Raw genomic sequence first — 25562 nt, forward strand, 5'->3', positions numbered from 1 at the left:
CACCACATGGTATTCCAGATCTTAGTTCTCTGACTAGGGATTGAACCCAGGATCCCTACAGTAGAAGTACAGAGTCTTAACCACAGGAACACCAGGGAAGTCCCTCTTTCTTGATTTAAACAATTAGAAGTTCCTATCAAATTCTGGTACACTTTTTCTTAAAATTGTTTTAAACACAAAGCAATACAATTTATCCACCGTATTTATACAAGATAAACATTTTATGTCCTTTATGAACTTCAACTTGAAGCTGTATTTCTTAACTTTTAAACTAAAAATTCATTACAAATTTATTTGAGGAAAAGGAAGAGGCTCAAACAGAGATGACAGGGAAAATGAGTGGATTCCTGTAGTAGGAAGGTGTGAGATGTCCACTTTTACTTTAGCATTCATATTTTCTCGAAAGGCTATTACTGCTTTTTATACTTTAAAAATAAAATATTTTTAAGAAATATGACTCTCCCACTTTTATTTCCCTCAAATCAGTCCCGGGCAATCAGCCAGCAGTTTGTATGAGGGAGTGGACAATGACTGCCATACATACTGTGGGTGTGCAGGAAAGGTCAAGAGGAGGAGCTGACTGTGTGATAAAAATGTGGAGGAATATATGTATATTTCAAATTGTGCCCTTCACCGTCAGAAAGGTAAAATACCATTTATCACTCGTTCAATCAAAAGGCTTGTTTCCCAGCTCTTTTCTGCAAGAGGAACAAAACTCAAATTCTTAGAAAAGTAAAAGAAGCAAAAGAAAACGTAGAAGGACAGAAAATAGCCATTTGAAAGAGTTGTAAGATGATGGGTGAAGTTTTTTTTCTCATGTTTCATTTCCATCATCATCATATTTGTGCTGTAATGAAGGCTGAGAGTCATTTGATGCAGACTGCCCTACTGAAGGATGTGTGTGTGTGTGTGTGTGTGTGTGTGGTGTGTATACATGGCTGTGTGTGTGGATCTTTGTATTGATTGTGAACCTGTGTGTGCGGAATGTACAGACTGTGTAGAGACTGCAGTGCGTGCAGAGGGTGTGTGCATGTGAGACAGAAAAGTGGATGTGCATGGAGTGTGTGCGTGGGAGAGACGGTGCGTATGTGAGGGGTGTGGATGTGTGTTTTTTCCTCCTAAACCAAAATTTTATTTTAAATTATTAGGTTTTTAGTGCATATGAAACATCTTCATAACGGAGGACGTATCAGGATGTCAGCATATTGAATTACAACAAAATTTTTATACAACTTTTGAAACATTGATATGCTTATTTCTTTTGTGTATGAACGGCACAGTTAGCTTAAATCAGCTTTGTCGTGGATTATCAAGTAGGTTAAGAGCGGAGCTGGGTTTTCAGAACGTGGCTAGGGTTGTGTGTGTGTGGAGGCTGGAGAGTGTGCAGAGCGGGGTGTCCAGTTTGGATGTGAGAGAGAGAGTCTGGATGTGTGCAGAGTGATGTGAGGTTGTGAGTGTGCAGCGGTGCGTGCATGAACCTCGCGCGCGTGTGTGTGTGTGTGTGTGTGTGTGTGTGTGTGTGTGTAGTGTGTGCACAGTGCGAGCGGAGTTGGGAGTGTTTGTGTGGTAGGTAAGGCGGTGCGGGTGGGGTGGGGATGGGTCGTCTGAGGGGGTGCCCCTTCCCTCCCCTCCTCTCCTCCGTCCCCCCTCCCTCTCCCTCCTCCGTCCCTCCTCCCACCCCCCCCTCCTCCTCATCCCTCCCCCTCCTCCCCCACCCCGACCCGGCCCGGTCTGCGGCGGCGGGAGCGCGCGGCGCCGCGGAGGCCGCCCCTCTGCGGAAGGCGGCGGGAGAGGGAGGGAGGCAGGCCGGTGCAGAACGTCCGGGCCGGAAGCGCGCGGGGCCCGGCGGGGCGGCCGCGGACATGTGCAAGATGTCGTTCAAGGTGAGCGCCGCGCCTGCGGGAGGGCGCGCCGGGCGGGCGGCCGAACTGCAGCGGCGGGGCCGGCACCCTCCGTCCGCCCGGAGCCGCCCGCGGGCCCGCAGGAAGGGGTGGGCGCCGCCCCGAGGTGGGCTGCGGGGACCGGGAGGAAGCGGCCGGGCTGGGCTGCCCCTGTGGTTCGTGATCTGGGGGCGCGGGCTCTGCGGGAGAGGCTTTGCGCACTTCTGGCTGCAGGTGCGGTGAGCCGGGCCGCGGGGCGCCGGGCGGCGGGGACTGTCGCCGGGGTAACGGGCGGGCGGGGACGGGGAAGGAGCCCTGGGTCGGCGCTCCTCGCGGGGACCCGGGCTGCCGCACCGATTCCTGCATCCGTGTTCCCGACCGCCAGCCGCCCCACTGCTGCTTCCTTCCGGAACACTTTCTCGACGCTGGAGCTGAGGGACCAGCGCCGAGCGAGCTGCAATTGATTACCAGGCTGCAGTTGATTACCAAAGAGTTTATTAAAGTCATTCATTTAACCCCCTCATTTTCGGGTGAAAATGAGGTTCACTGATTTGCCTCTATTGAAGATGTTAATAAAAACATTAGTTAAAATGTACTGAGCACATAAAATGTGCCCAACTCTGACCCAGGGGCTCCACGGTTCAAGTTCTGAACCTTCCGGCGTAACCACGAGACGGTACTTTGCCACCGCCGCCGCCCCCACCCCCCCATCTCCACCACCTTTTCTAAATAAGAAAACTAAAACATGGAGAAGTTAAGTAACTCTTCCTACAGCCGTGCAGCCAGTGAGCGAATGGTGTGCAGACTGAAACCCTAGTGAGTCTGCCTCCACGGCAAGTGTGATCCCAGCTCTTACAATAGCTCATTTAAGCAGAGTAACGTCGCTGTGAGATTTGCATCTCAGAAAGATCTCTGAGGGGTGGGCTTCCCAGGTGGCTCAGTAGTCAAGAATCCGCCTGCAGTGCAAAAGACACTGGTTTGATCCCTGTGTTGGGAAGATAACCCTGGAGAAGGAAATGGCAACCCACTTCAGTATTCTTGCCTGGGAAATCCCATGGATAGAGGAGCCTGGCTGGCTATGGGCCATAGGATCACAAAAGAATAGGACAGGACTTAGGGACTAAACAACAACAGTTCAGAGACTAGAACCGAGCTGGGAGACATCTTGTTACCAGACTAGGTACCAGACTAGGGCACAGATTTTGAGAATGGAAGAAAACAGACAAATGTTGAATGACTTAAACATTTTTAATCAGCAGAGTTTAGTGATTGATATTATTCACTGGGCTAGGGAAGGCCAGAGAGAGAAAGATAAAATGCTTGTTGTAGGACATGTAAAGTTTCAGGATGGAGATGAGTCCAAGTAGAGATGTTAGTTAGACAGCTGTACAAACTGGAAGCCCAGGAAGGTAGTCTAGGCAGGAAACAGAGATGACATTTAAGAGTGAACAGTGCTAAGTGGTCGTTGAACCCATGGGATTGAATGTGGCTTCCCAGTGAGATCATGTAAAGATAATAAATTAGAGGACTGAGAACAAATTCCTAAAGAACCTCAGGACTTAAGAATGAGTGGAATAAGAGAAACCCATTGAGAAAATGGGAGGGCGGGGGAATGGCAGGCAGAACTGTATGAGAAGAATCAGAAGCATGTGCAGTCATTAAGCCAAGAATCTCTAGCCTTTCAATAAAGGTGGAGAGGGACGCAGAATTAAATGCCTCAGAGAAATCAAACAAGCTAAGAATTGAAAAGTGCCCATTGAACTTAATAACAGAAGAGGCTCTGGTGACCTTGTTGAGAACAGTTTCAATGCAATGTTGTGTTCAGAAGCCAGACTGTAATAGCTTAAAAAGAGAGTGGGTGGAAACCACAAATGGAGAGAACTCTTTCAAAAAATTGGAAACAGTGACTGAGGTGGGAATCCAGACTTGGCCAAGGGTTTGTTTGCTTTAAAATGGTAGAGACTTGAGCATCTTTTTTATTATTATTATTATTATTATTATTATTATTATTCTTGGTTGCAGCACACAGCTTGGAGGATCTTAGTTCCCCTGAAAGTGAAAGTCGTTCAGTCATGTCCGACTCTTTGCAACCTGATGGGCTATACAGTCCATGGAATTCTCCAGGCCAGAATACTGGAGTGGGTAGCTGTTCCCTTCTCCAGGGGATCTTTCCAACCCAGGGATTGAACCCAGGTCTCCTGCATTACAGGCAAATTCTTTACCAGCTGAGCCACAAGGAAAGCCCAAGAATATTGGACTAGGTAGCCTATCCCTTCTCCAGTGGATCTTCCCAACCCAGAAACCGGTGTCTCCTGCATTGCAGGTGGATTCTTTACCAGCAAGGATTGAACCTGAGCCCTCAGTGAAAGCATGGACTGCCAGGGAAGACCTGATCATCTTTAAATGATAATAGACATTTCAACTCTAATGGCAACCCACTCCAGTGTTCTTGCCTGGAGAATCCCAGGGATGGCAGAACCTGGTGGGCTGCCGTCTATGGGGTCGCATAGAGTCGGACACGACTGAAGCGACTTGGCAACAAGACGTTTCAACAGTAAACAGACAACCTAGTTTTGAAATGGGCAAAGCATCTGAATAGAAGTTTCTCCCAAGGAGATATGCAAATGGTCAATAAGCCACTGAAAGGATATTTGACATCAGTAGCCATCAGGAAATGCAAATCAGAACTGCAGTGAGACACCACAGTCACACCCTTTAGGATGATTATAGTCAACAAGACAGACAATGACAAACATTGGCAAGAATCTGGAGCAACTGAAAACAACAACAAAAAGAAGAATGTGGAGCAACTGAAAACAACAACAAAAGAACGTGGAGAAACTGAAAACAACAACAACAAAAGAACATGGAGAAATTGAAAACAAAACAACAAAGAATGTGGAGAAATTGGAACCCTCCTCCATTACTTGTAGGAATGTAAAATGATACAGCGATAATAGAGAACAGTCTGGTCATTCTTCAAAAAAATTAACCATAGAGTTGCCATAGGACCCAACAATTCTGCTTCTAGATGTATATGCAGGAGAAATTAAAACATCTGTCAGGAATTTATATCTCATGGTGGTGGAGACTGGGAAGGAAGCCCAAGATCAAGCTGCTGACACTTTTGGTTTCTGGTGAGAGCATACTTCCTGGCTTGCAAACAGCTACTTTCTGACTGTATCCTCAGATGAGAGAGAGAGTGAGCCCTCGTGTCTTCCTTTCTTTGTAAGGGCACTCACCCCACCATGGGGGCTCCACCTTCATGGCCTCATCTAAACCTGATTACCTCCAGACATCACCCTGGGGGGTTAAGACTTCAACATACGAACCCAGAGAGGAGAGGACACAAGATTCGGACCATAACATGGTGTATCCATATGATGGATCATTCAGCCAGCAAAAGGAATGAATCTCTCATACGTGCAGCAATGGGGATGGACCTTGAAAACATTATGTTAAGTGAAAAAGGCCAGACACAAAGGCTTCATGTTACAGGTTTCCATTTATATGGTGTTAGTCACCCAGTTGTTTCCGACTCTTTTGCGACCCCATGGACTGTAGCCCACCACACTTCTCTGTTCATGGGATTCTCCAGGCAAGAATACTGGAGTGGGTTGCCTTTCCCTTCTCCAGGGGATCTTCCTGACCCCAGGTTCAAACCTGGTGACTCCTGCATGGCAGGCAGATTCTTACCGTGTGAGTCACTGTGGAAGACCCCTCCCCACCATTCATATGAAGTGTCCAGAATAGGCAAATCTAGAGACAGAAAATAGATTAGTGGTGGCCAGGAGCTGGGGGAGAAGGGGGTAATGGAGAGTGATTGTTAATACTATGAGGTTTCTCCTGGTTGATGAAAATATTCTGGGATAAAGTGATGGTTGTAAAACCTTGAGATTAAAATAAAAACCACTGAATTATATGCTTTAAAAGCATGGGTTTTGGGTTTTGTTTTTTTCTTTTGAATTTTTTATTTTGTATTGGGGTACAGCCAGCTAACAATGTTGTGATACTTTCAGATGAACAGGAATGGACTCAGCCATACATATATATGTATTAATTCTCCCCCAAACCCCCCTTTAAAAAGATGAATTTTATGGTATTGGGTTGGCCAAAAAGTTCATTTGGGTTTTTCATCAGAGTTATGGAAAAACTTGAATGAACTTTTTGGCCAGCCCAATATGTAAAGTATTAGTTCTAAAACTAAAGTAAGTCATGTCTGACTCTTGTGACCCCGTGGACTGTAGCCCACCAGGCTCCTCTGTCCATGGGATTTTCCAGGCAAGAATGCTGGAGTGGGTTGCCATTTCCTTCTCGAGGGAATATTGCCCACCCAATATCAAACCCGGGTCTCTTGCAATGCAGGCAGATTTTTTGACTGACTGAGCCAAGTATCTTCGTACAGAAGTGTTTTAAGATGGGAGCAGGGAGTGCTGAGAAAGATTATGGGTGGAGAGGACGGTCGAGCTGAGTGCTGAAGTTCTCAGAGGTGGGAGAGCAGAGGCACTGATGTTTTGTAAATCGAAAGTCAGGATGAGCTCAGAATTTGGGGTGGGCAGAAGGGAAGATGCCAACATTTTCAGTGAAGAAGGAAAAACGATCCAGAGGCCACAGCTACGTTGGGTGGGGCAGAGGATGAGAAAGGTGGGATGGCCTGAGTCTTGAAGCAGCGGAGATGTGTACACCCACTGAGAAAGGGTGTCTAGAAGTCAGGTGAGGAGAGTCCAACCCCATTCCCCGCCCTAGTGTTTCTATGGGAGCAGGTTTAGCAACCCCTCCCTGCACCCCCATCCCCCGCCCCCCACCCAGGGAGACAGGAGGCTTGGTGCTAGGTGAAGGAGGAAGACAGTGATTTTTTAGAAAGTAGAGGAGTTCTAAAAGGCACATAAAGAAGATCTGAGGGGCAGCAGGGGAGAGTTGCGGGCTGGGTGACTAACCATGTACTAGCCCCAGCTAATATCATGTTGTTTAGTCTCCCAGTCATGTGACTCTTTGCAACCCCATAGACTGTAGCCCACCAGGCTCTTCTGTTCATGGGATTCTCCAGGCAAGAATACTGGAATGGGTTGCCATTTCCTTCTCCAGGGGATCTTCCCAACTCAGGGTTCAAACCCGTGTCTCTTACGTCTCCTACACTGGCAGTTTTACCACTAGTGCCAGAATGTGCCCACAGCCCATGATAAATATACAGGACGTCCCTGGTGCTCTAGTGGTTAAGACTTTCACTTCTAATGCAGGGTGTGTGGACTTGATCCCTGGTTGAGGAGCTATAAGATTCCACATGCTTCTTGGCCAAAAATACAAGACATGAAACAGAAGTAGTATTGTAACAAATTCAATAAAGACTTCAAAAAGTGGTCCACATTAAAAAAAAAAAAAGAATCTTTAAAAAAATAGCAACTTTTGGGAATTTTCTGGTAAGTCCTGTGGTTAGGACTCAGTACTTTCACTGCTTGGGGTCCAGGTTCAATCCCTGGTCAGGGAACTAAGATCCCCCAACCACTTTTATTGTACATTTTTGGAAGGGTTTTTATAATATTGCTTTTAAAATTATTTAGCAACAAATAATCTTTAATTTAGACTTCTCCAGTGGCTCAGTGATAAAGAATCCACTTGCCAGTGTAGGAGACACAGGTTCAATCTGTAGGTTGGGAAGATACCCTGAAGAAGGAAATGGCAACCCCCTCCAGTATTCTTCTTGCCTGGGAAATCCCATGGACAGAGGAGTCTGGTGGGCTACAGTCCCTGCGGTCATAAAAGAGTCAGACATGAATGAGTGAATTAAGAACAGCAACCTTTAATTTACATTTGCCCATGATTTTTCTGCAATTCAGTAGTTCTTGTATATTGGGAAAATCAGACCTGCAGGTTATATTGTGTCAGCAATATTTTGTGAATGTCAATTTTAGCAATTGACGTGTTAACAGTTTGTAGATATTGAATGATGTTTTCATTGACTCTGATTTTGGAGCCATTGTTTCATTTTCATAGGTGGCTGAAAGGTTGGAGGCCCTAGGCCCTTTCTTTCCAAGGCCTGCATTGAGAAGACTCAGCTGTTGGCTGAGTCTGTGGGTGGATAAATAGGGCTTTAGAAACCACAATTTATCTTCTTCTCGATGACTCAGAGTCACCACTCGTAGGACTATTTGCTTCTGAACCACCGGGACACTTGTTTTATCCTTTCTCCGTCATGTTGTCAACAGTCTCTTCTTGCTGGTAGCGCTTTGCCCTCAGTAAATTTCCTCTATCAACATTTTGTTGTAGTTCAGTTGCTCAGTTCTGTCCAACTCTTTGTGACCCTGTTGACTGCAGCATGCCAGGTTTCCCTGTCCTTCACCATCTCCAGGAGTTTGCTCAGACTCATGTCCATTGAGTCGGTGATACCATGCAACCATCTCATCCTCTGTTGCCTCCTTCTCCTGCCTTCAATCTTTCCCAGCATCAGAGTTTTTTCTAATGAGTTAGCTCTTCTCCTCATCTTTGGCCACCTCATCTGAAGATCTGACTCATTAGAAAAGGCGACTGCTAATTTGTTCTGGTTGGGAAAGGAGATACATATTTGCTGGAATTGTTTTTAAAGTAAAAAGAACTCAGAGTGCAGGTCTGAGTCTTTTTTTGTGGAAGAAACCTCGTGGATTTCAGTACATTGACTTTTGTCTTTCAGTTCAATTCAGTTCAGTCACTCAGTCGTGTCTGACTCTTTGTGACCCCGTGGACTGCAGCATGCCAGGCTTCCCTGTCCATCACCAACTCCCGGAGCTTGCTCAAACTCATGTCCGTGGAGTCGGTCATGCCATCCAACAATCTCATCCTCTGTCGTCCCCTTCTCCTCCTGCCTTCGATCTTTCCCAGCATCAGGGTCTTTTCAAATGAGTCATTTGAAAGGTCATGGGAGGGACTCTCACCTGATGAGAGTCACCTTCCCTTCAGGTGGCCAACGCATTGGAGTTTCAACTTCAGCATCACTCCTTCCAATGAATATTCAGGACTGTTTTCCTTTAGGATGGACTGGTTGGATCTCCTTGTAGTCCAAGGGCGTTTTAAGAGTCTTCAACACTACAGTTCAAAAGCATCAATTCTCCGGTGCTCAGATTTCCTTATAGTCCAACTCTCACATCCATACATGACTACTAGAAAGACTGTAGCTTTGATTAGATGGACCTTTGGTGGCAAAGTAATGTTTCTGCTTATTAACATGCTGTCTAGGTTGGTCATAGCTTTTCTTTTATCTTTATAACAGCTATTTCAACTACTCAGGATTTATTCTTCTGGGCTGAGGTTGCCAGAAGTCCAGCACAATTTGTAAGTTAGACCTTAACCCAGTGAGGGGGAGTCACTATTCCAGAGTGTAGATCACTAGATAAAGAATAATACCTGGGTCTTTCTTGATCATGTCTTACCGGAGAGGATTTGTTGTTGTTTAGTTGCTGAGTTGTGTTCATTTCTGTGACCCCATGGACTGTAGCTCGCCAGGTTCCTCCATCCATGGAATTTCCCAGGCAAGAATACTGGAGGGGGTTGTCATTTCCTCCTCTAGGGGATCTTCCTGACCCAGGGATCGAACCGGTGTCTCTTATGTCTCCTGCATTGGCAGGCGGGTTCTTTACCACTGAGTCACCAGGGAAGCCCTGAATACTGGGTTCCATGTTGGTGGTGGAAATTGCTCCTGCCTTGGCCAGACATACAGGAACTTATACTTTCGACCCTTGTTCTGAAAGTACGTAAGTTATCTCAGAATCAGCTCCAGTTCATCAATCATCTGAAATTACTTGGATGAGCCACAGGAAAATAAATTGATAAAGCCATGTATTTTTTTTTGACAGCTTTATTGAAACACAGATCACATACCATATAACTCACCCAGTTAAACTGTCCATTCCAGTGGCTTTTTTTTTTCCTAGCATATTCAGAGTTGTGCAACCATGAGTACAATCCATTTTAGAATATTTTAATCAACCCCAAAAGAAACTATGTACCTGTTAGCAGTCACTGTATTCTCAATAGCCTCCTTTCAGAAAACTGCTAAACTACTTTCTTTTTTTAAATTAATTTATTTATTTAGTTATTATACTTGACAACATTGTATTGGTTTTGCCATATTCTACCTCTGTCAGTTGGCCTCTGCTGAACATTTATGTGTTAAACAGACTTTAAGCATGGTCTTGAGTTCTGAGTTTGGAGACGCCAGTGTTATACAGGCCTACCTCTATGGCAGAATGCCTGAGTAGATAAATCACTTACATTTTTTTTGGTCAGATGTTTAGCTTTTTGGAAAAACCACAGTGGTTTTTGCTATTTTTTAATATTTTATTTATTCGGCTGCCTCAGGTCTTGGTTGCATCATACGGGATCTTTCATTGCGGCACATGGGCTCTAGTTGTGGCGCATGAGCTAAGTAGTGGCAGTGTATGGGCTTAGTTGCTCCTTGGCATGTGGGATCTTAGTTCCCCAGGGATTGAACCAACTTCTTCTGCATTGCAAAGTGGATATTTAACCACTGGTCCACCTGCGGAAGTCCCCTAAATTACCTACTTTTCCTCTGTGGTTTCCTGTCATTTGCAGAACTGTAATGATACTTACAACACAGGTTTAACGCTCAGTTAAGGTTTTTTAAGTGACTGTAAATTTCAGCCATTTAGCACAAAGTGGAACGGTAAGATCTCAAAAACCTCCTTCTGCACGTGGTCTCTCCACCCTTCTTATCTCCTCATTTAATGTGGCTTCTAACACCAGAGAAATTCATCATTGAACAAAGCCAGTGTTCTCTTGATTAAATTAATTATACACACTTAAAATCCACATGATTTTCAATCATTTTTTAAGCCAGTAGTTGAGATCTCTACCCCCTCTTAGCTTTTAATCAAAATTCCATTTCTGTACAAGGAACAACTTCCCTTCTGTGTTTCTCTCCCCTTCCTTCCTGTATTTAATTTCTGGTAGTGTGCTAATGAGCAGTGTGTGAGCCAAAATTCTAACAGTAAAGGAGGGCTAGGGGAAGAGAGGAGAAGATGACATATGTGGAAGATTGTCCCCTGGTTTTCTCACAAGGTATAAGATATAGGATCTCAGACTCTGGACCCAAACAGACTTGGGTTTGAATCCTAGCTCAGTTACTTTCTAGCTGGATGACCTTGAGTAAGTCATTTCTGTGCCTCAGTTTTCTTATCCTAAAAATGGGAACAGTAGCATCTACCTTGTGAGATTGTTCTGGGAATTAAAAGTGTTAGAGCAATGAGAGTGCTCAGCACACTACCTGACACAGGGCAGTAGCCAGCTTAGGTTGTTGTTGCTGTAACTGATCATATCACACCGATAACCTGATGCCAGAGGTGCAGAAAACCAAGAGAGGTTAAATAGTCACCACTGGATTGGTGAAGTGCCTTCGGATTTGTGTGAGGCATCTTCACATGCATCGGCTCCTTTTAAGGCTTAAGGGCTGCCCTTTATAAACCGCATTTTAGGATTATGTGCATACTATGCTCAGAGGACGTTTGGAAGTTTACCAAGCAATGTGGTCTGTAAAGAGAAAGAAGGCCAGGGGAATTTCTCTGTTGGCAGAAGAGGAGCTTGGCATGAGGTTAGGAAGGGGGTCGCCGGGGTCGCCACTGCTTGTTTCTTGCTGTCTCAGGAGGAGACTTCTGCAGGAGGCAGGCAGGGGGATGGCTGAAAGCCTAGCCTCGAGCTCCAGACTGCCTGGGGCTGCAGCATGCCTTGTTGTTCTCACTTGTGTCATCTGAGCAGTAGGGTAGTAATGTTCCCACTTCACTGAGCTGTGTTGCAGAGGATGTGCCAGTGGTATGGAATAAGCATTTGATAAGAAGTAGCTTGGTCTTCCCAGGTGGCGCTAGCGGTAAAGAACTCACCTGTCAGTGCAGGAAACATAAGAGACACAGGTTCGATCCCTGGGTGTGGAAGATCCCCTGGAGGAGGGCATGGCAACCCACTCCAGGCTTGCCTGGAGAGTCCCATGGACAGAGGAGCCTGGTGGGCTACAGTCCACAAGGTCACGAAGAGTCAGACACGACTGAGCGACTAAGCACAGGAGGACTCTGCTTTTAGAGCTCACATTTCTTGAGTGTTTACTATCGAAGTGCATTTGCACATATTACCTCATTTATGCTCTAACAACCCGTGACAGAGGCACAGTTGACCCTCTGTGTCTGCCGGTTCTGCATCTGTGGATTCAACCACAGACCAAAAGTATTCAGAAAATTTCAGAAAGTTCCAAGCAAAAGAGCTTGAATTTGCCCTGCCCTGGCAACTATATACATAGCCCTTACATTGTGTAAGGTATCATAAGTAACCCACAGATGATTTAAAGTATATGAGAAGATATGTGTAGCTTATATGCAAATACTGTGCCAATTTATATAAGAGACATGAACATCCACAGATTTTGGTATCTGCAGGCAGTCCTGGAACCAATCCCCCAAGGATATTGCCTATACTAGCACTATTAATACTATTCTCACTTTCCTGGGGCAGAGAGAACTTAAATAACCCCCCCCACAAGGTCACAGAACAGGGACGCAGCAGGGTCAGGACTTGAACTCGGCTCTCTCTTACCCCAAATCAACAACCTTCTCATGCCTCCACCTGCCAGTAAATCAAGCCCTTGAGGGAAAATGAAAGATTTACACCTTTTCCCAAAGCTCAGTTTCTGGAGCCTTTTATGAAACGGGGATGTCTAGCCTGTGCAGGAGAGGAATCCCCGAGGCCACTCTAAAGGCGGGAGAGGCTCCTGACTGGAGAGCTTGTCATGACAATAGAAGCTTGTGGTTTCCAGATGGTTTTTGAAAGGCATGTGGGGTTAAAGTGAAACAATCACCGAAAATGATTTACAATTTACTTCTCTCAAGTTCTCATGTTTCCGGAAAAGCCAGCAGAGCTGTTTCCATGGTGCATATTAAATTCTCTTCCTGATTCACCCTCCCATACTTCGTGCAGTGTTTCTTATTAAAGGGGCATTGTTTCATGATTTATATACAAGTCAAACCCGCCTGCCATGGCTTCTCGCAGTCACAACTGTAACATCAGGCCCAGCCTGGTGTAAAAGCCACAGACACTCAGTGTGAAAACTGAGACAGTACAGTTTACACCTTCAGGGGAAGCAAATGGTTCACCTGCAATTTAAGGTGAATTTTTTTCCCTCCTAAAGAGCCCGGAAAGCATTGCAAGTATGTTTGTAATCTGCTTATCACTCCCTGCTTCTCCACACTCTCATCCAAGAATGTACAAGAATGCTAAGTTGGGTACGTGCTGAAGGGCTTCTCAAGTGAAATCCTCCCACCCCAGATGCTGCTACCCCTCTGCCACCCCTGGACTTTCCCTGTGTTGGCTCCTTGGAGCAGCCAAAACTGTTGGTGTCTGCTTTTTAACTATTGATAGTGAGTTAGGTACTGTTAGGGCCTCCCTCATAGTTCAATTCCACCAGCAACGCAGGACACCCCGGTTCAATTCCTGGGTCGGGAAGATCAGCTGGAGAAGGGAATATAGTATTCTTGGGCTTCCCTTGTGGCTTAGCTGGTAAAGAATCCACCTGCGATGTGGGAGACCTGGGTTCGATCCCTGGGTTGGGAATATCCTCTGGCGAAGGGAAAGGCTACCCGCTCCAGTATTCTGGCCTGGAGAATTCCGTGGACTGTATAGTTCATGAGGTTGCAAAGAGTCGGACACAACTGAGCAACTTTCACTTTCACTTTTCCCTAGGTCTGTATGTAAAAATGTATCAATATTCTTAGAAGATGTATTACAGATAAAACTCTGGGTCAGATGAGTGCTTTTAAGAAAGAAAGTGTTAGTCGCTCAGTCATGTCCGACTCTTTGTGACCCCACCAGGCTCCTCTGTCCATGGAATTCTCCAGGCAAGAATACTGGAGTGGGTAGCCTTTCCCTTCTCCAGGGAATCTTCCTGACCCAGGGATCAAACCCAGGTCTACCTGCATTGCAGGAGAATTCTTTACCATCTGAGCCACCAGGGAAGCCCTGAGATGAGTGCTTTCAGCCTACCAAAAAAAGTATTTCTGTTAATTTGAATACTAAAAAATATCCTGTGAATTCGTCATTAGTAGCAATACTCTGATTTAAATTTTGCCTGTTGGTTCTAACTTTGTAAAGAAAAGGAAGGAAACTAGCTTTTATAAGCACATATAACATGCCAGATACGGTATTAGCCAGTTAACCTACATCATTTTTAAAATTTACTTCTATTTTTTAGTTGTAGTATGATTGCTTTACAGTTATATGTTAGTTTCTGGTGTACAACAGCATGAATCAGCTATAAGGATACAGATTAATATATCCACTCCATCTTGAGCCTCCCTTAACCTACATCATTTAATTTTTACCATAAACTTCAGGACATGTCATGTGATCTCCATCTAAGCAAGGGAAAACCAGGACTTACCAGGGCCAGTCCATTGCCCAAAACCAGACTTGAAACCCAGAGCTGTCTGGTTCTGCCTGTCCTTCCGCCCCCACCATGGACTTTTCTCTGCAAATCTAAATCAGTGCATTTTAGAGAAGGAGGTGGTGCTTTAGTCAGCTCTGCCACTCTAATTCTGGAGAACTGTTCTCCAGCTCTGTGCCTTCCATAGTCATGGTTTCAGAGTTAACTTAGCAACTTTAAAACGACCCCACACTAGAGTGAAGGATCCACCTGAGGCTGCATAGCATCATTTCATGCCCAGAGTTCTTTGTTCTCAACAGAAACCTCTGGCGAGTTCCAGCTGAATCAAAGAACCTTTGGTAGAGGGAGAGCAAGGCGTTTAACCAGGCGGCTGAAATTGAGTAGAAAGCATTGACAACTCAGAAAGTTAGTTTGTCGCTCGCTCAGTCATACTCATCTCTTTGCAACCCCATGGGCTGCAAACACCAGGCTCCTCTCTCCATGGGAGTTTCCAGGCAAGAACACTGGAGTGGATAGCCATTCCCTTCTCTGAGGGATCTTCCTGACCCAGGGATTGAACCCAGGTCTCCTACATTGCAGGAGGATTCTTTACCATCTGAGCCACAGAAAAGATGCTGGTAAACTCAGAATTGGGAGTGATTTCCCTCCGCTTAGAGATAAGAGACATTTGGGAACATGGCAGAGAAGAAATAGCAGTTAAGCAGAACCTTGGCCTTGAAGGATTGGGGAGAATTCTTTCAAGCAAAAAGGAAACTGAACAAAAAGACACAGAGGCAGGAAAGCGAGGACATTGGTGGGAAATGGAGAATATTAATAGTGCTGTGTAATCAACAACCCTGCTCTCTGCCACAGCCCCAGGCGTGGGTTACCCTCATCCCATAGCCAAGTATACCTCGTATGCAATGATGACCCGCTGCGGGAGGAGCACGCCTCCCAATGATAAGACACATCTGGAAACTCTCCATTTTGAATGGCAGCACGTGTTTACGTAGCAGTGGTCACGTTAATGAAGGTCAATTTTAAAGATTCTGTTTCATTTTGCTTCTGCAGAAGGAGACCCCGCTTGCCAATGCGGCATTCTGGGCAGCGAGGAGGGGCAACCTGACCCTGCTCCGCCTGCTACTGAACAGCGGCCGCGTGGACGTGGACTGTAGGGACAGTGTACGGACCGGCCCATTCGGTACCCGCATGCTAGCAGCTGGCTGTCCCCCGCTGGCATGAGAGCGCTGCTGAATACCTGCCCTTCGCAGTGCTTGTCCCCTTTTCCCTGCGCTTGTCCTCTTTACCATGAGTTTGCTTGCTTCATCCTTTTCAAAAAGTCCAGAGCACCATTGTTACTGTTCAGTTGCTAAGTCATGTCCAACTCTGCGACCCCATGGACTGCAGCATGGCAGGCTTCCCTGTCCTTCGCTATCTCTCCTGGAGTTTGCTCAGACTTATGCAGAGTACCGTGGGGAAACATATCCAGGAAACCATTATCTGCATCAGACAGGAGGGGCCACAGTAGGGGAAGAGACAGGTCCCTGGGAAATCGGAATTGGCCAAGTCCAAGAAGAAAAGGGGTGCGGGGTGATTCAGGAGGCTGCCATGTATGGAGGAGTTGGATTTTTTCTGCCGAGAGATGGAAGCCCCCCACCCAACCTCATTTCCTTCTACCTTTGCAAACATCAATTCACTTATCAGTGATGGCGGGGAACTAAAGCAGGTCCTCCCACCTGCTGGCAGCATCACTTGCGGAGTCCTTCCCTCCCCAGCCAGAGGCAGTGATCTCTGTTCTCAGCAGGACTTCACGTCTCTGGGGACTAAGAGGACCTCAGATGAGGAGAGAAAGGAGATGTTTTGATTTTAGGGATTAAATAGAAATGTTTTCACAGGAGCCTTCTTGTTTTCCTGAAAATAGGGTGTGCCATTTCCAGCTTTTATTACACAAATTTGGTAGGTGATATCAGCCACCAGCCCTAGTGAGGTATCAAAGTTTGCTCCCCTTTGCCCCCCGGGGCATTGGCACAGGACAGCTCAGGGTGCTCCTCCGGACCCACGTGTAACTTCCTCACCACTTGCTCTGTGTCCCAGAGTCAGAGCTCTCTGGCTTGCGCTCAGGCACTCGCTTTCCTCCGATCTCCAGTAGGGTTTGGCCAGTGGGAGCATTGGCGGGAATCAGAGGCTGGGAGGACAGAGATATTGGGGAGTCCAGCCCCCCTATGCTGTCGGGCAGCAACACCCTCACCCCGTCTGTCCAGGGAACCACCACCTGCCTCTCGTGCTTTGGGGCCTGGGCTGGTATCAAAGCCCCACTGTCCCTCCCTGTCGGTCCTCTTCTTTGTGGTTTCCCTACATCCAGAGCATAGCTTTATAAATAGTCTCTTTATTATGCTTTCTTCCAGTTATCCCAGTGTGAATGTACCGTCTGTTCTTTGCCAGGACCCAGACTGATGCGGGGTCTTGGGCATCTGTGAACTGGTTGTCTGGTCTTACTGGGGATTGCTGGCCAGCAGTGCGGTACTGTACAGTTCTGGAGTGGGATCACCCGAGTTCATTGTGGTCTCACCCACTGACCTTGTTGATCACCACTTACTCATTTTTCTTAAAGTCACCCCTCTCCAGACACCCCTGACTCCCAGCTTTGTGTCCCTTCCTACATCCACAGATCCTGCTTCTTCATTCTCTTTCTCCTTTGTCCCAGCCTCTGACTTTTTCTCAGTTGACCATGTTATAGAAGTGAAATGCAATCCATAAGGAAGCATTTTGGGGTAATTTGTTTCATTCATCTTCCCTTACTTTAATATAGATAAAGCCTGACATTTAAAATTTTCTTTGTGAAATGTCCAAGTTAAGTGCTCTGTGCTTCCTCTAGCTCATGATTGATTTGTATTTTGAGACCAATGTGCCCACGATAGAAAATTTTTCTTTTTTTTTTAATTAATTGTAATTGGAGTATAGTTGGTTTACAATGTTGTGTTTCTGTGATACAGCAAAATGAATCAGCTATATGTATACATGTATCCCCTCTTTTTTTGGATTTCCTTCCCTTTTAGCTCACCATAGAGCATTGAGTAGAGTTCCTTGTGCTATACAGTGGGTTCTCATTAGTTATTCAAGTCCTTGAATCATTTTTAAAGTTATTTATTTATTTTATTCATGCATTTTTGACTGTGCTAGGTCTTCATTGCTGTGTGGGCTTTTCTCTTTTTGCAGAGAGCAGGAGTTATTCTCTAGTTGCTGTGTGCAGGCTTCTCATTGTTGTGGCTTCCCTTGTTGCGGAGCAGAGGCTCTAGGACACATGGGCTTCAGTAGTTGCAGCACGTGGGCCCAGTAGTTGCGGCTCCGGGACTCTAGAGTAGTCTCAGTAGTTGTGGCAAACAGTCTTAGTTGCTCTGCGGCATGTGGGATTCTCCAAGATCAGAGATTCAATCTGTGTCTCCTGCATTGGCAGGCAGATTCTTTACCACTGAAGCACCAGGGAAGCCCCAGGTCCTGGAATCTAACGGTAGCAAAGACCTTGGCAATCATCTCATCCAATTGCTCATTTTAAAGATGCAGTAAATGAGCCCCGGAAAGTGTGAGCAGTGTGTCCCTCTGTGCTAGTGGCCCCCGGGGCGCCTGATTCTCACTTCTGTAGCCTCTCATTGCATCTTTACCTGAATAAGTTTGAAGACAAAGAATTCTAAACTCAGAAAACCGACAAGTGTCACTCAGCCCACCTTTTTGCATTAGTAATGGTGTTTTGGCTCAGGAATCATTTAATAGGAGTCATAAAATAAGGCCATTCCATTGCTGCTGCCTCAAAATACAGTAGCCATGGTTCACTTGGACTGTGTTTCTGATGGTAATGGAAGTAAGCGAATGTTTAAATTGAAAACTCCAGCCTCAGCAGTTTGTCATTTTGCTTTCTCCTGCATCATCTGCTTTATAAGACTATTCATGAGGCAGTTTTCTTTACTGCGGGAGCTGTTGCGTTCAGCTCAGCCATGTCCTGGGAGGAGCTGACCTTGGCAGCCTCTTCTCCGGTGCCTCTCTGACGTCATGGTGGCCTAACTGCTCACATGTCTCTCCTCCCTCCAGCATGGGACCACACTCCTCATGGTCGCCTCCTATGCTGGCCACATAGACTGTGTGAAGGAGCTTGTCCTGCAGGGAGCGGACATCAATCTCCAGAGAGAGGTAGGTCAGGTTGGCACGTGAATAATAGTAATGCTGGTGACAGAGCTGTGAAGTTTACACAGTAGTGAGTTGCTAAGAAGGACTGTTGAGTCCTTTGGGACATGAATTCAAGCAAACTCTGGGACATAGTGGAGGACAGAGGAGCCTGGTGTGCTGCAGTCCATGGGGTGGAAAAGGGTTGGACACAACTTAGTTATTGGACAAGGACTAGAGTATAGCCGTCCCAACAAATCTGGGCAGGGGAGATTGGTTCCATGACACCCCCCATCCTATGGATACCAGAAGCCACTGATGCTCAAGTCCTTTATATAAAAGCAGCATAATATTTGCATATAACTACACACATCTTCCCATGTGCTTCTAACATCTCTAGGTTACTTTTAATACCTATGCTCGGTTGCTTCAGTCATGTCCAACTCTTTGCAACCCTAGGGACTGTAGCCCACGAGGCTCCTCTGTCCCTGGGATTCTCCAAGCAAGAATACTGGAGTGGGTTGCCATGCCCTCCTCCAAGGGATCTTCCCGACCCAGAGATTAAACCCATGTCTCCTGCTTTCCTGCATTCATTACCCACTGAGCCACCTGGGAAGCCCAGTTATGTAAATAGTTGCTGGTGCGTGGGAAAAAAAGTTAGAACTTTCTGGAATTTTTTCAATTTTTTTCTGTGGTTCATTGAATTCACAAATGCAGAACTTACTGATACTGAAGGATGACTCTAATCGTTGCTTTTTTCCTATGTGACAGGAAGCCCAGGTTGCAGACCATGTTGTGTCTAAAGAAGGCCCAGGAGGGACCATTGGTTGTACTTTAATTGAACAAAACTCCTCAGGCCCTTGTTGCACCTGACATAACCAAACCTCCTTAAACATTCATATGGTTCACCCTGAGCCTATATCAGTTCTTCCTTCTTCCCGTGGGATGAGATGTTGTAGAATGTATAGGATTTTCATAGAGATCATTATATTTTAGAAGGATCAGGTCACCCACCTGTTGTTAGGGAGGCTCCCTGGCTAGCCTACCTCAGCCATCCTCACCAAACCGTGTCTGCAGAGAGCTGCTCTGACCAGCTGTGTGTTAAATAGGTTCTCCCCCCAAAATACCACCACATGGTGACTATTGGACTGAAATGGGAGCCTGTTTGCACACTCATTCAAGGGAGTCCCAATTGGCTGGAGGATCCATTCTTGGTCCGATGCAGAGGAGCAGTGGAAGACTGGGCATTCAGGCCCAGGGAGGCTGCAGGTATTTCCAGACCAGTCCAGGGCCTGGTGAGTTCACCTTTGTGGAGTCACATCCAAGGTCACACCTAGGGTGAACGTGACCTCAGTCCACAGTGACTCAGACCTCAGGTGGGCATCCATGAGCAAGCTCCAAATGAGACAGCAGTGCTTGGTTCTCCTTGATCCACTCTTATTGGAGGTCCTGCCCTGTAGTTCTTTCAGAAAGGATGATCCCCTGAATTCCCTGAGCCAGGCCATTCTGGAAAAATAGCCAAAGAGAGCCCATTACCTCACCCTGCATGTTTTGGACTCTGGAAGAGAGTGCCTGGCAGTGCTGTGGAACTGACACTCCGAGCAGACTTCTTCCTTGGTTCGTTTGTAATCTGTTCTGCACTATCAGAATATTTGTCTCCTAAAGAAGTACTGCCATTATTTTCTTTATTTGTCTATCTAGACACATAGAGTTGCACACTTTGGTAGTCTTTAAGATTCATGGCTATTAAGAAGATGAGGGGGCTTCCCTGGTGGCTCAGTGGTAAAAAATCTGCTTGCTGATATAGGAGATCCAGGTTTAATCCCTGATCTGGGAAGATCTCACATGACTCGAAAAACTAAGCCTGTGCCCAACTATTGAGCCTGTGCTTTAGAGCCCAGGAGCTGCAACTACTAAACCCAAGAGCTGCAGCTACTGAATCCCACATGCCTAGGGCCCATGCTCTACAAGAGAGGTCACTGCAGTGAGAAGCCCATGCATTGCAACTAATGAGTGACTCCTGCTCGCTGAAAATAGAGAAAAGTCCACACAGCAATGAAATCCCAGCTCAGCCAAAAATAAATAAAATTATTTAAATAAAAAATGATGAGGAGGAGGAAATTCCCTGGTGGTCCAATGGTTAGGACTCCACGCTTCTACTGCAAGGGGCATGAGTTCAGTCCCTGGTCAGGGAACTAACAAGATCCTGCATGCCATGCAGTACAGGCAAAAACAAAAAAAAGAGTTTTCCCATTCTAGCCCAGTTTTCTCATCCAGACCTTGTTACATCTTAAGGTTTCTGGAACCCAGCATTCTCTACCCTGGTCACTTAACCTGAGTAAGGAATATTCTGTTCAAATGTAGTCCCTTCAGGCTAGAGGTTTATATGTAAGGATTTTGTTTTGTTTTGTTTGCAATCATATCAGTCAAATGAAATGTAACCAAATATCTTTAAAACCAGCCTCTCTCTCTCTCTCTCTCTCTCTCTCTCTCAGTCAGGTACAACCGCCCTTTTCTTTGCTGCCCAACAAGGACATAATAATGTCGTGCGATTTCTCTTTGAATTTGGAGCATCCACTGAATTTAGGACCAAAGTAAGAGAATTTTCTTGATTTTATACCCTATTGAAGAATTTCAGCAGTTGTGAGTATTCATTTCTCTTCATTTATAGTATGAATGTTTGCTATGCTACTTACAAGATTTACAAGCTAAGAAGTTGGGTTTCACAAGGTTAAGTTGTAATGATTCAGGGGTAGTCCTAGGAATTCAATTCAAAACATGACATTTTTTACCCTGGGCAAACAATTGGAGAATTTGGCGGGTGGGTGGGGTTGGAGGGTTTGCAGCTTACTTTCTTTCTTGTATTGGTAACTTTCTATTCTGGGACACTAAATTTTGTTATCACAATGGATACAGTAGTAGGTGCTTTATGACTTTTCCTATTCTCTTCTGCTTTTTTCTGCTTCAGGGTTAATCCCAGTGCTGTGATAGGAATTACTGGAAATATTAAGCCAAGCCTAGTGAATCTTGAGAAATTTCTAAGGAGGCTTTGGCAGGCAGTTTATTTTCTGGGATGTCGCCACTGAGATATATAACATACGATTATAGTTCATATGGTTGGGCGAGGAATTATGGTTCTTCCTTAAAGAAGTCATTGATTCTTCACATTTGACATGTGACTAAGATAACTGAGGCTGCAGAAAGATCCATTTATCTTCACAATATGATTTTTCTTGATAATATTTTGTAGCTGAAGAATTTGAACTGTCACATTTTTATAATTGAAAACTTTTGTCTAGCCCAGTCATAAAAAATTCTTGAAAATTTGCCCTAGTTGGAAACTTTTAGGTTTTCTTAATTCATTATATGTGATATGTTGATATCCAGGGAGTTTCCAATGGGGTTTTTTTCCTGTTAAAACACTATGAAGTAGATCTGAATTTCAGAAAGGGTTTCTGTCTTTTCTAAAACCTGCAGTCAGATTGTGTACATGCCCCTAGACATGCTGAGTATAATATACAGTAATCCACAACACATGTGTTCATACTCTTTACGTTAATTATCATTTAATTTTTAATTATAAAAGTGACACAACTAAAAATAAAAAGTGGAAGTTATACAAATCTCAGGCTCAACTCTCAACTAAGTCAAATGACTGTGTGTGACCAGCTGCTTCATTCTTCCTGGGTAACAAGTTAGGGCTGGCCTTTGTACATGAGCCAGACTGTGCTACCCTGGAAATCCATGGAACACAGGCCCAGGGCGAGCAGCTCTGCATATTTCCATTGGGACAGCTGCAGGTAGCCAAGAGCTTTCTCTGGGAAGACAGTGTTGGGAAGCTTTGGGTTTTAATACAGTCCTGTCATCCAAAATTGACTTTGTGTCAACAGCTGTTCTCATTGTAATTAAACTTGCGTGCGTGCTAAGTCATTTCAGTTGAGTCTGACTCTTTGCGACCCCATGGACTGTAGCCCGCCAGGCACCTCTGTCCATGGGATTTGCCAGGCAAGAATACTGGAGTGGGTTACCATTTTCTTCCCCAGGGAATCTGGCCAACCCAGGGATCAAACCTGCGTCTCTTATGTCTCCCTCATTGGCAGGCAGGTTCATTACCACTGGTGCCACCTGAGAAGCCCTATGTCCCCCCAGATGTGTTTTTTCTAAACAAAAGGTATCAGCTCTTCTATAACAATCACCATGTTTTATCTATTCTCTAAACCCAGACAAAGAACTGGGCAGATTGACACAACATAACGTGGAAATGTTGGTGCTCATTGCTATTATTAACCAATTTCTTGATGCCCAGCCACCCCATGCCACGCCCATCTCCACTGACCTCAGCCTTCCAATCTCTCTCCTTCATTTCCTATCCTTCAAAATGCCTCTCTTTCCCACCACATAGCCCGTCCCTCGCTGAAACCTTACTCAGCTGCGTGCATCCTCCAGCATCTTGCAGCTATAGCAAGGGTTTCTCCAAGGGATCCCCCCCCCCACCCGGCACCTGCACCTCACAGTCACCTCTCATGACTGGTCAAAAGCCTATATCTGGAAAGATGGTAATGATAACCCTACATGCAAAACAGAAAAAGAGACACAGAAGTACCGAACAGACTTTTGAACTCTGTGGGAGAAGGTGAGGGTGGGATGTTTCAAAAGAACAGCATGTATATTATCTATAGTGAAACAGATCACCAGCCCAGGTGGGATGCATGAGACAAGTGCTCGGGCCTGGTGCACTGGGAAGACCCAGAGGAATCGGGTGGAGAGGGAGGTGGGAGGGGGGATCGGGATGGGGAATACGTGTAACTCCATGGCTGATTCATGTCAATGTATGACAAAACCCACTGAAATGTTGTGAAGTAATTAGCCTCCAACTAATAAAAAAAAAAAAAATTTTTAAAAAAAGGGGGCAAGATATAAAAATTTATGTAAACTATGACAATTTTGTTATACACATATACATACTATATATGTATATATGATAGTGAGTGGAAATATACCAAATTATTATCAGTAATAGTCTTAGGAAAGTAATATTAAAAATGATTATAATTTTCCTCTTTGCATTTAAAAAAAAAAAAAGCCTATATCTGGGCCTCACTCCAGATCTACTGAATCTGAGGGTGTGGCTTTGAGAGTAGGAGTTTTGTATAAACACTCTATGCCCAAATTTAGGAACCACACTGTCTTGTTTATGATTTGTATTTCAAAACCAGATTCCACTTTCTTCCATTATTTATAATTAGCTCACATGTCTAAATACCCATTCATAGAGCCAAACAAACAGCACAGCAATCCTAGATGGAGAAAGAAAAAACCTCAGCCCAGCACCTGAGAAAAGCCATTAAGGGCTTCAGCTGACCACAGACTCTGAGTCAGTAGTGTGGTGTGGTTGGCGTCAAAGCGAATTCTAATTTAGGTGCAAAGATAAAAGCAAGAGTTGATGGAACCAAGGAATGTCCTGTCAGACCACGTCTACTTTGCAGTGCTCTGTTGAGAGTCCTAGCATCCGTGTTTTAAGAGATTTGGACAGATTGGCATATGTTCAAAGGAAAACGCAAAGTAGGAGCATGCGAAGCATATGGAATATGCTGTAGTTATCCCTGCTCTAAGTGCATGTAGATCTCGTCCAAGAAGCCAGGGGCCCAGAGAGCGACTCCCTAAATACACCTTAATCTCAGAGGCCTACAACTGGGCAGACCCACAGGAAGAAGCTAGTTACCATTCTGGTAATTCCAAGACACAACTGGTTGGTACAGTCTTTCTGTTCTTTGTCTCCTTTATCGAGAGACAAAGAGATGATTCTGCATTTGACATGAGGAATTTCTAAATTAATTATAATAACTTAGTCAAATATCTGTAATGTATCTCAAGCAAGTCACCCGAGCATACAACATAGTGATGTCCTGAAGACGAACTCTAGGGAATTCCCTGGTGGACCAGTGGCTAAGACTCCACACTCCCAATGCAGGGAATCCAGGTTCAATTCCTGGTCAGGGAACTAGATCCCACATGCTGGAACTAAAAGAGTTCTAGTGCCACACTAAAAAGATGTTGCATGCCGTAACTGAGACCCAGAGCAGTCAAAAAACAAAACAAAACAAAAGATGAACTCTGTCATGATTATGAAGAAGAAAGTAAAAGAGATCAAAGAGGAAAAGACAGTTTGTTATTATGTATGGGAAATGCTTTTCCAAAATTCTCACCATGCGAAGAGCATCTGCCTGGTAAGATTTGTGCCTGCCCTATTTCTAATGCATTTATTCTTTGCGTGACCGCAGGATGGAGGCACTGCCCTGCTGGCCGCCAGTCAGTACGGGCACATGCAGGTGGTGGAGACCTTGCTAAAGCATGGAGCCAACATCCACGACCAGCTCTATGTGAGTGTGTTTCAAGGGGACTTTCGGGGGACGCTTGCTCATTGCCTCAGCACATACAGCATCACGGTCTAAATTCTGATGCTGGAAGTGGCATCTGAGCCATCAAGGAAATAAAAGAGTTAACTGGATGAGCCTTTTCTGTGTAGAAATCACGTAATCTTTATTTATCTTTGCTCTTTTAAGTCTCTAGCACATATGAAGTATTTCACATACCTACACAATTAAGATCTTCCAAAATCATGTGATACCTATTTCTTTATAACAAGCCCAGCGTGTGGACTTGCTGAAAACCAAAATAAACTCTCCTGTTGTAGAGTTCTTTGGGCGGAAGAGCACACAAAAAAAGGAAAAATCAAGTTGTTTGGAAGAGAAGTGAGGCTGGATGGGGGAAGATCTCTGAAATACGTGCATGCCGTTGACCTTGAAAGGCATCCACTGCCAGCGTGGGTCTGTTTGCAGCTAATTGGCAATTAGCACATTGCCCAAGTACTCTTAATGGTCGCTGTAATTCTGTAGAATTTATGGCAAATGTTATTCTGGTTTTGGAGGAAGAAGTAAAACATGGGGAGATGAAGTGACTGGACAGTCTCATGGTGAGGAGTGCAAGAATCCCTGCTTCCATTTATCTAGGAGCCGTGTTTGAGGCTATTGTACCACCAGACATGAACCCCGTGCCCAGGAGCACTAGACTTTCATAGCTCTGTAATGAGATGTGTGGGTCTGAACTTTTCCATTTGAACACCCTTTCCAGAGTCTACA

At 45.2% G+C, this 25562-nt stretch overlaps 1 protein-coding gene across 2 annotated transcripts in view; it reads left to right on the forward strand.

Moving 5' to 3' along the window:
* Positions 1–1790: 1790 nt before the first annotated feature.
* ANKRD29 (ankyrin repeat domain 29) overlaps positions 1791–25562 on the forward strand; it is a 51715-nt gene continuing 27943 nt past the window's right edge. For both annotated transcript variants that reach the window (XM_065932451.1, XM_065932452.1), the window contains exons 1-5: positions 1791–1883; positions 15340–15450; positions 18352–18450; positions 20919–21017; positions 24705–24803. In XM_065932451.1, coding sequence (XP_065788523.1) covers positions 1863–1883; positions 15340–15450; positions 18352–18450; positions 20919–21017; positions 24705–24803 — 429 coding nt within the window. In that variant the 5' untranslated portion in view covers positions 1791–1862. The remainder of the gene's footprint in view (positions 1884–15339; positions 15451–18351; positions 18451–20918; positions 21018–24704; positions 24804–25562) is intronic.

The sequence above is a fragment of the Muntiacus reevesi genome, chromosome 4 (assembly GCF_963930625.1).
Source record: "Muntiacus reevesi chromosome 4, mMunRee1.1, whole genome shotgun sequence".
NCBI classification, from domain to species: Eukaryota; Metazoa; Chordata; class Mammalia; order Artiodactyla; family Cervidae; genus Muntiacus; species Muntiacus reevesi.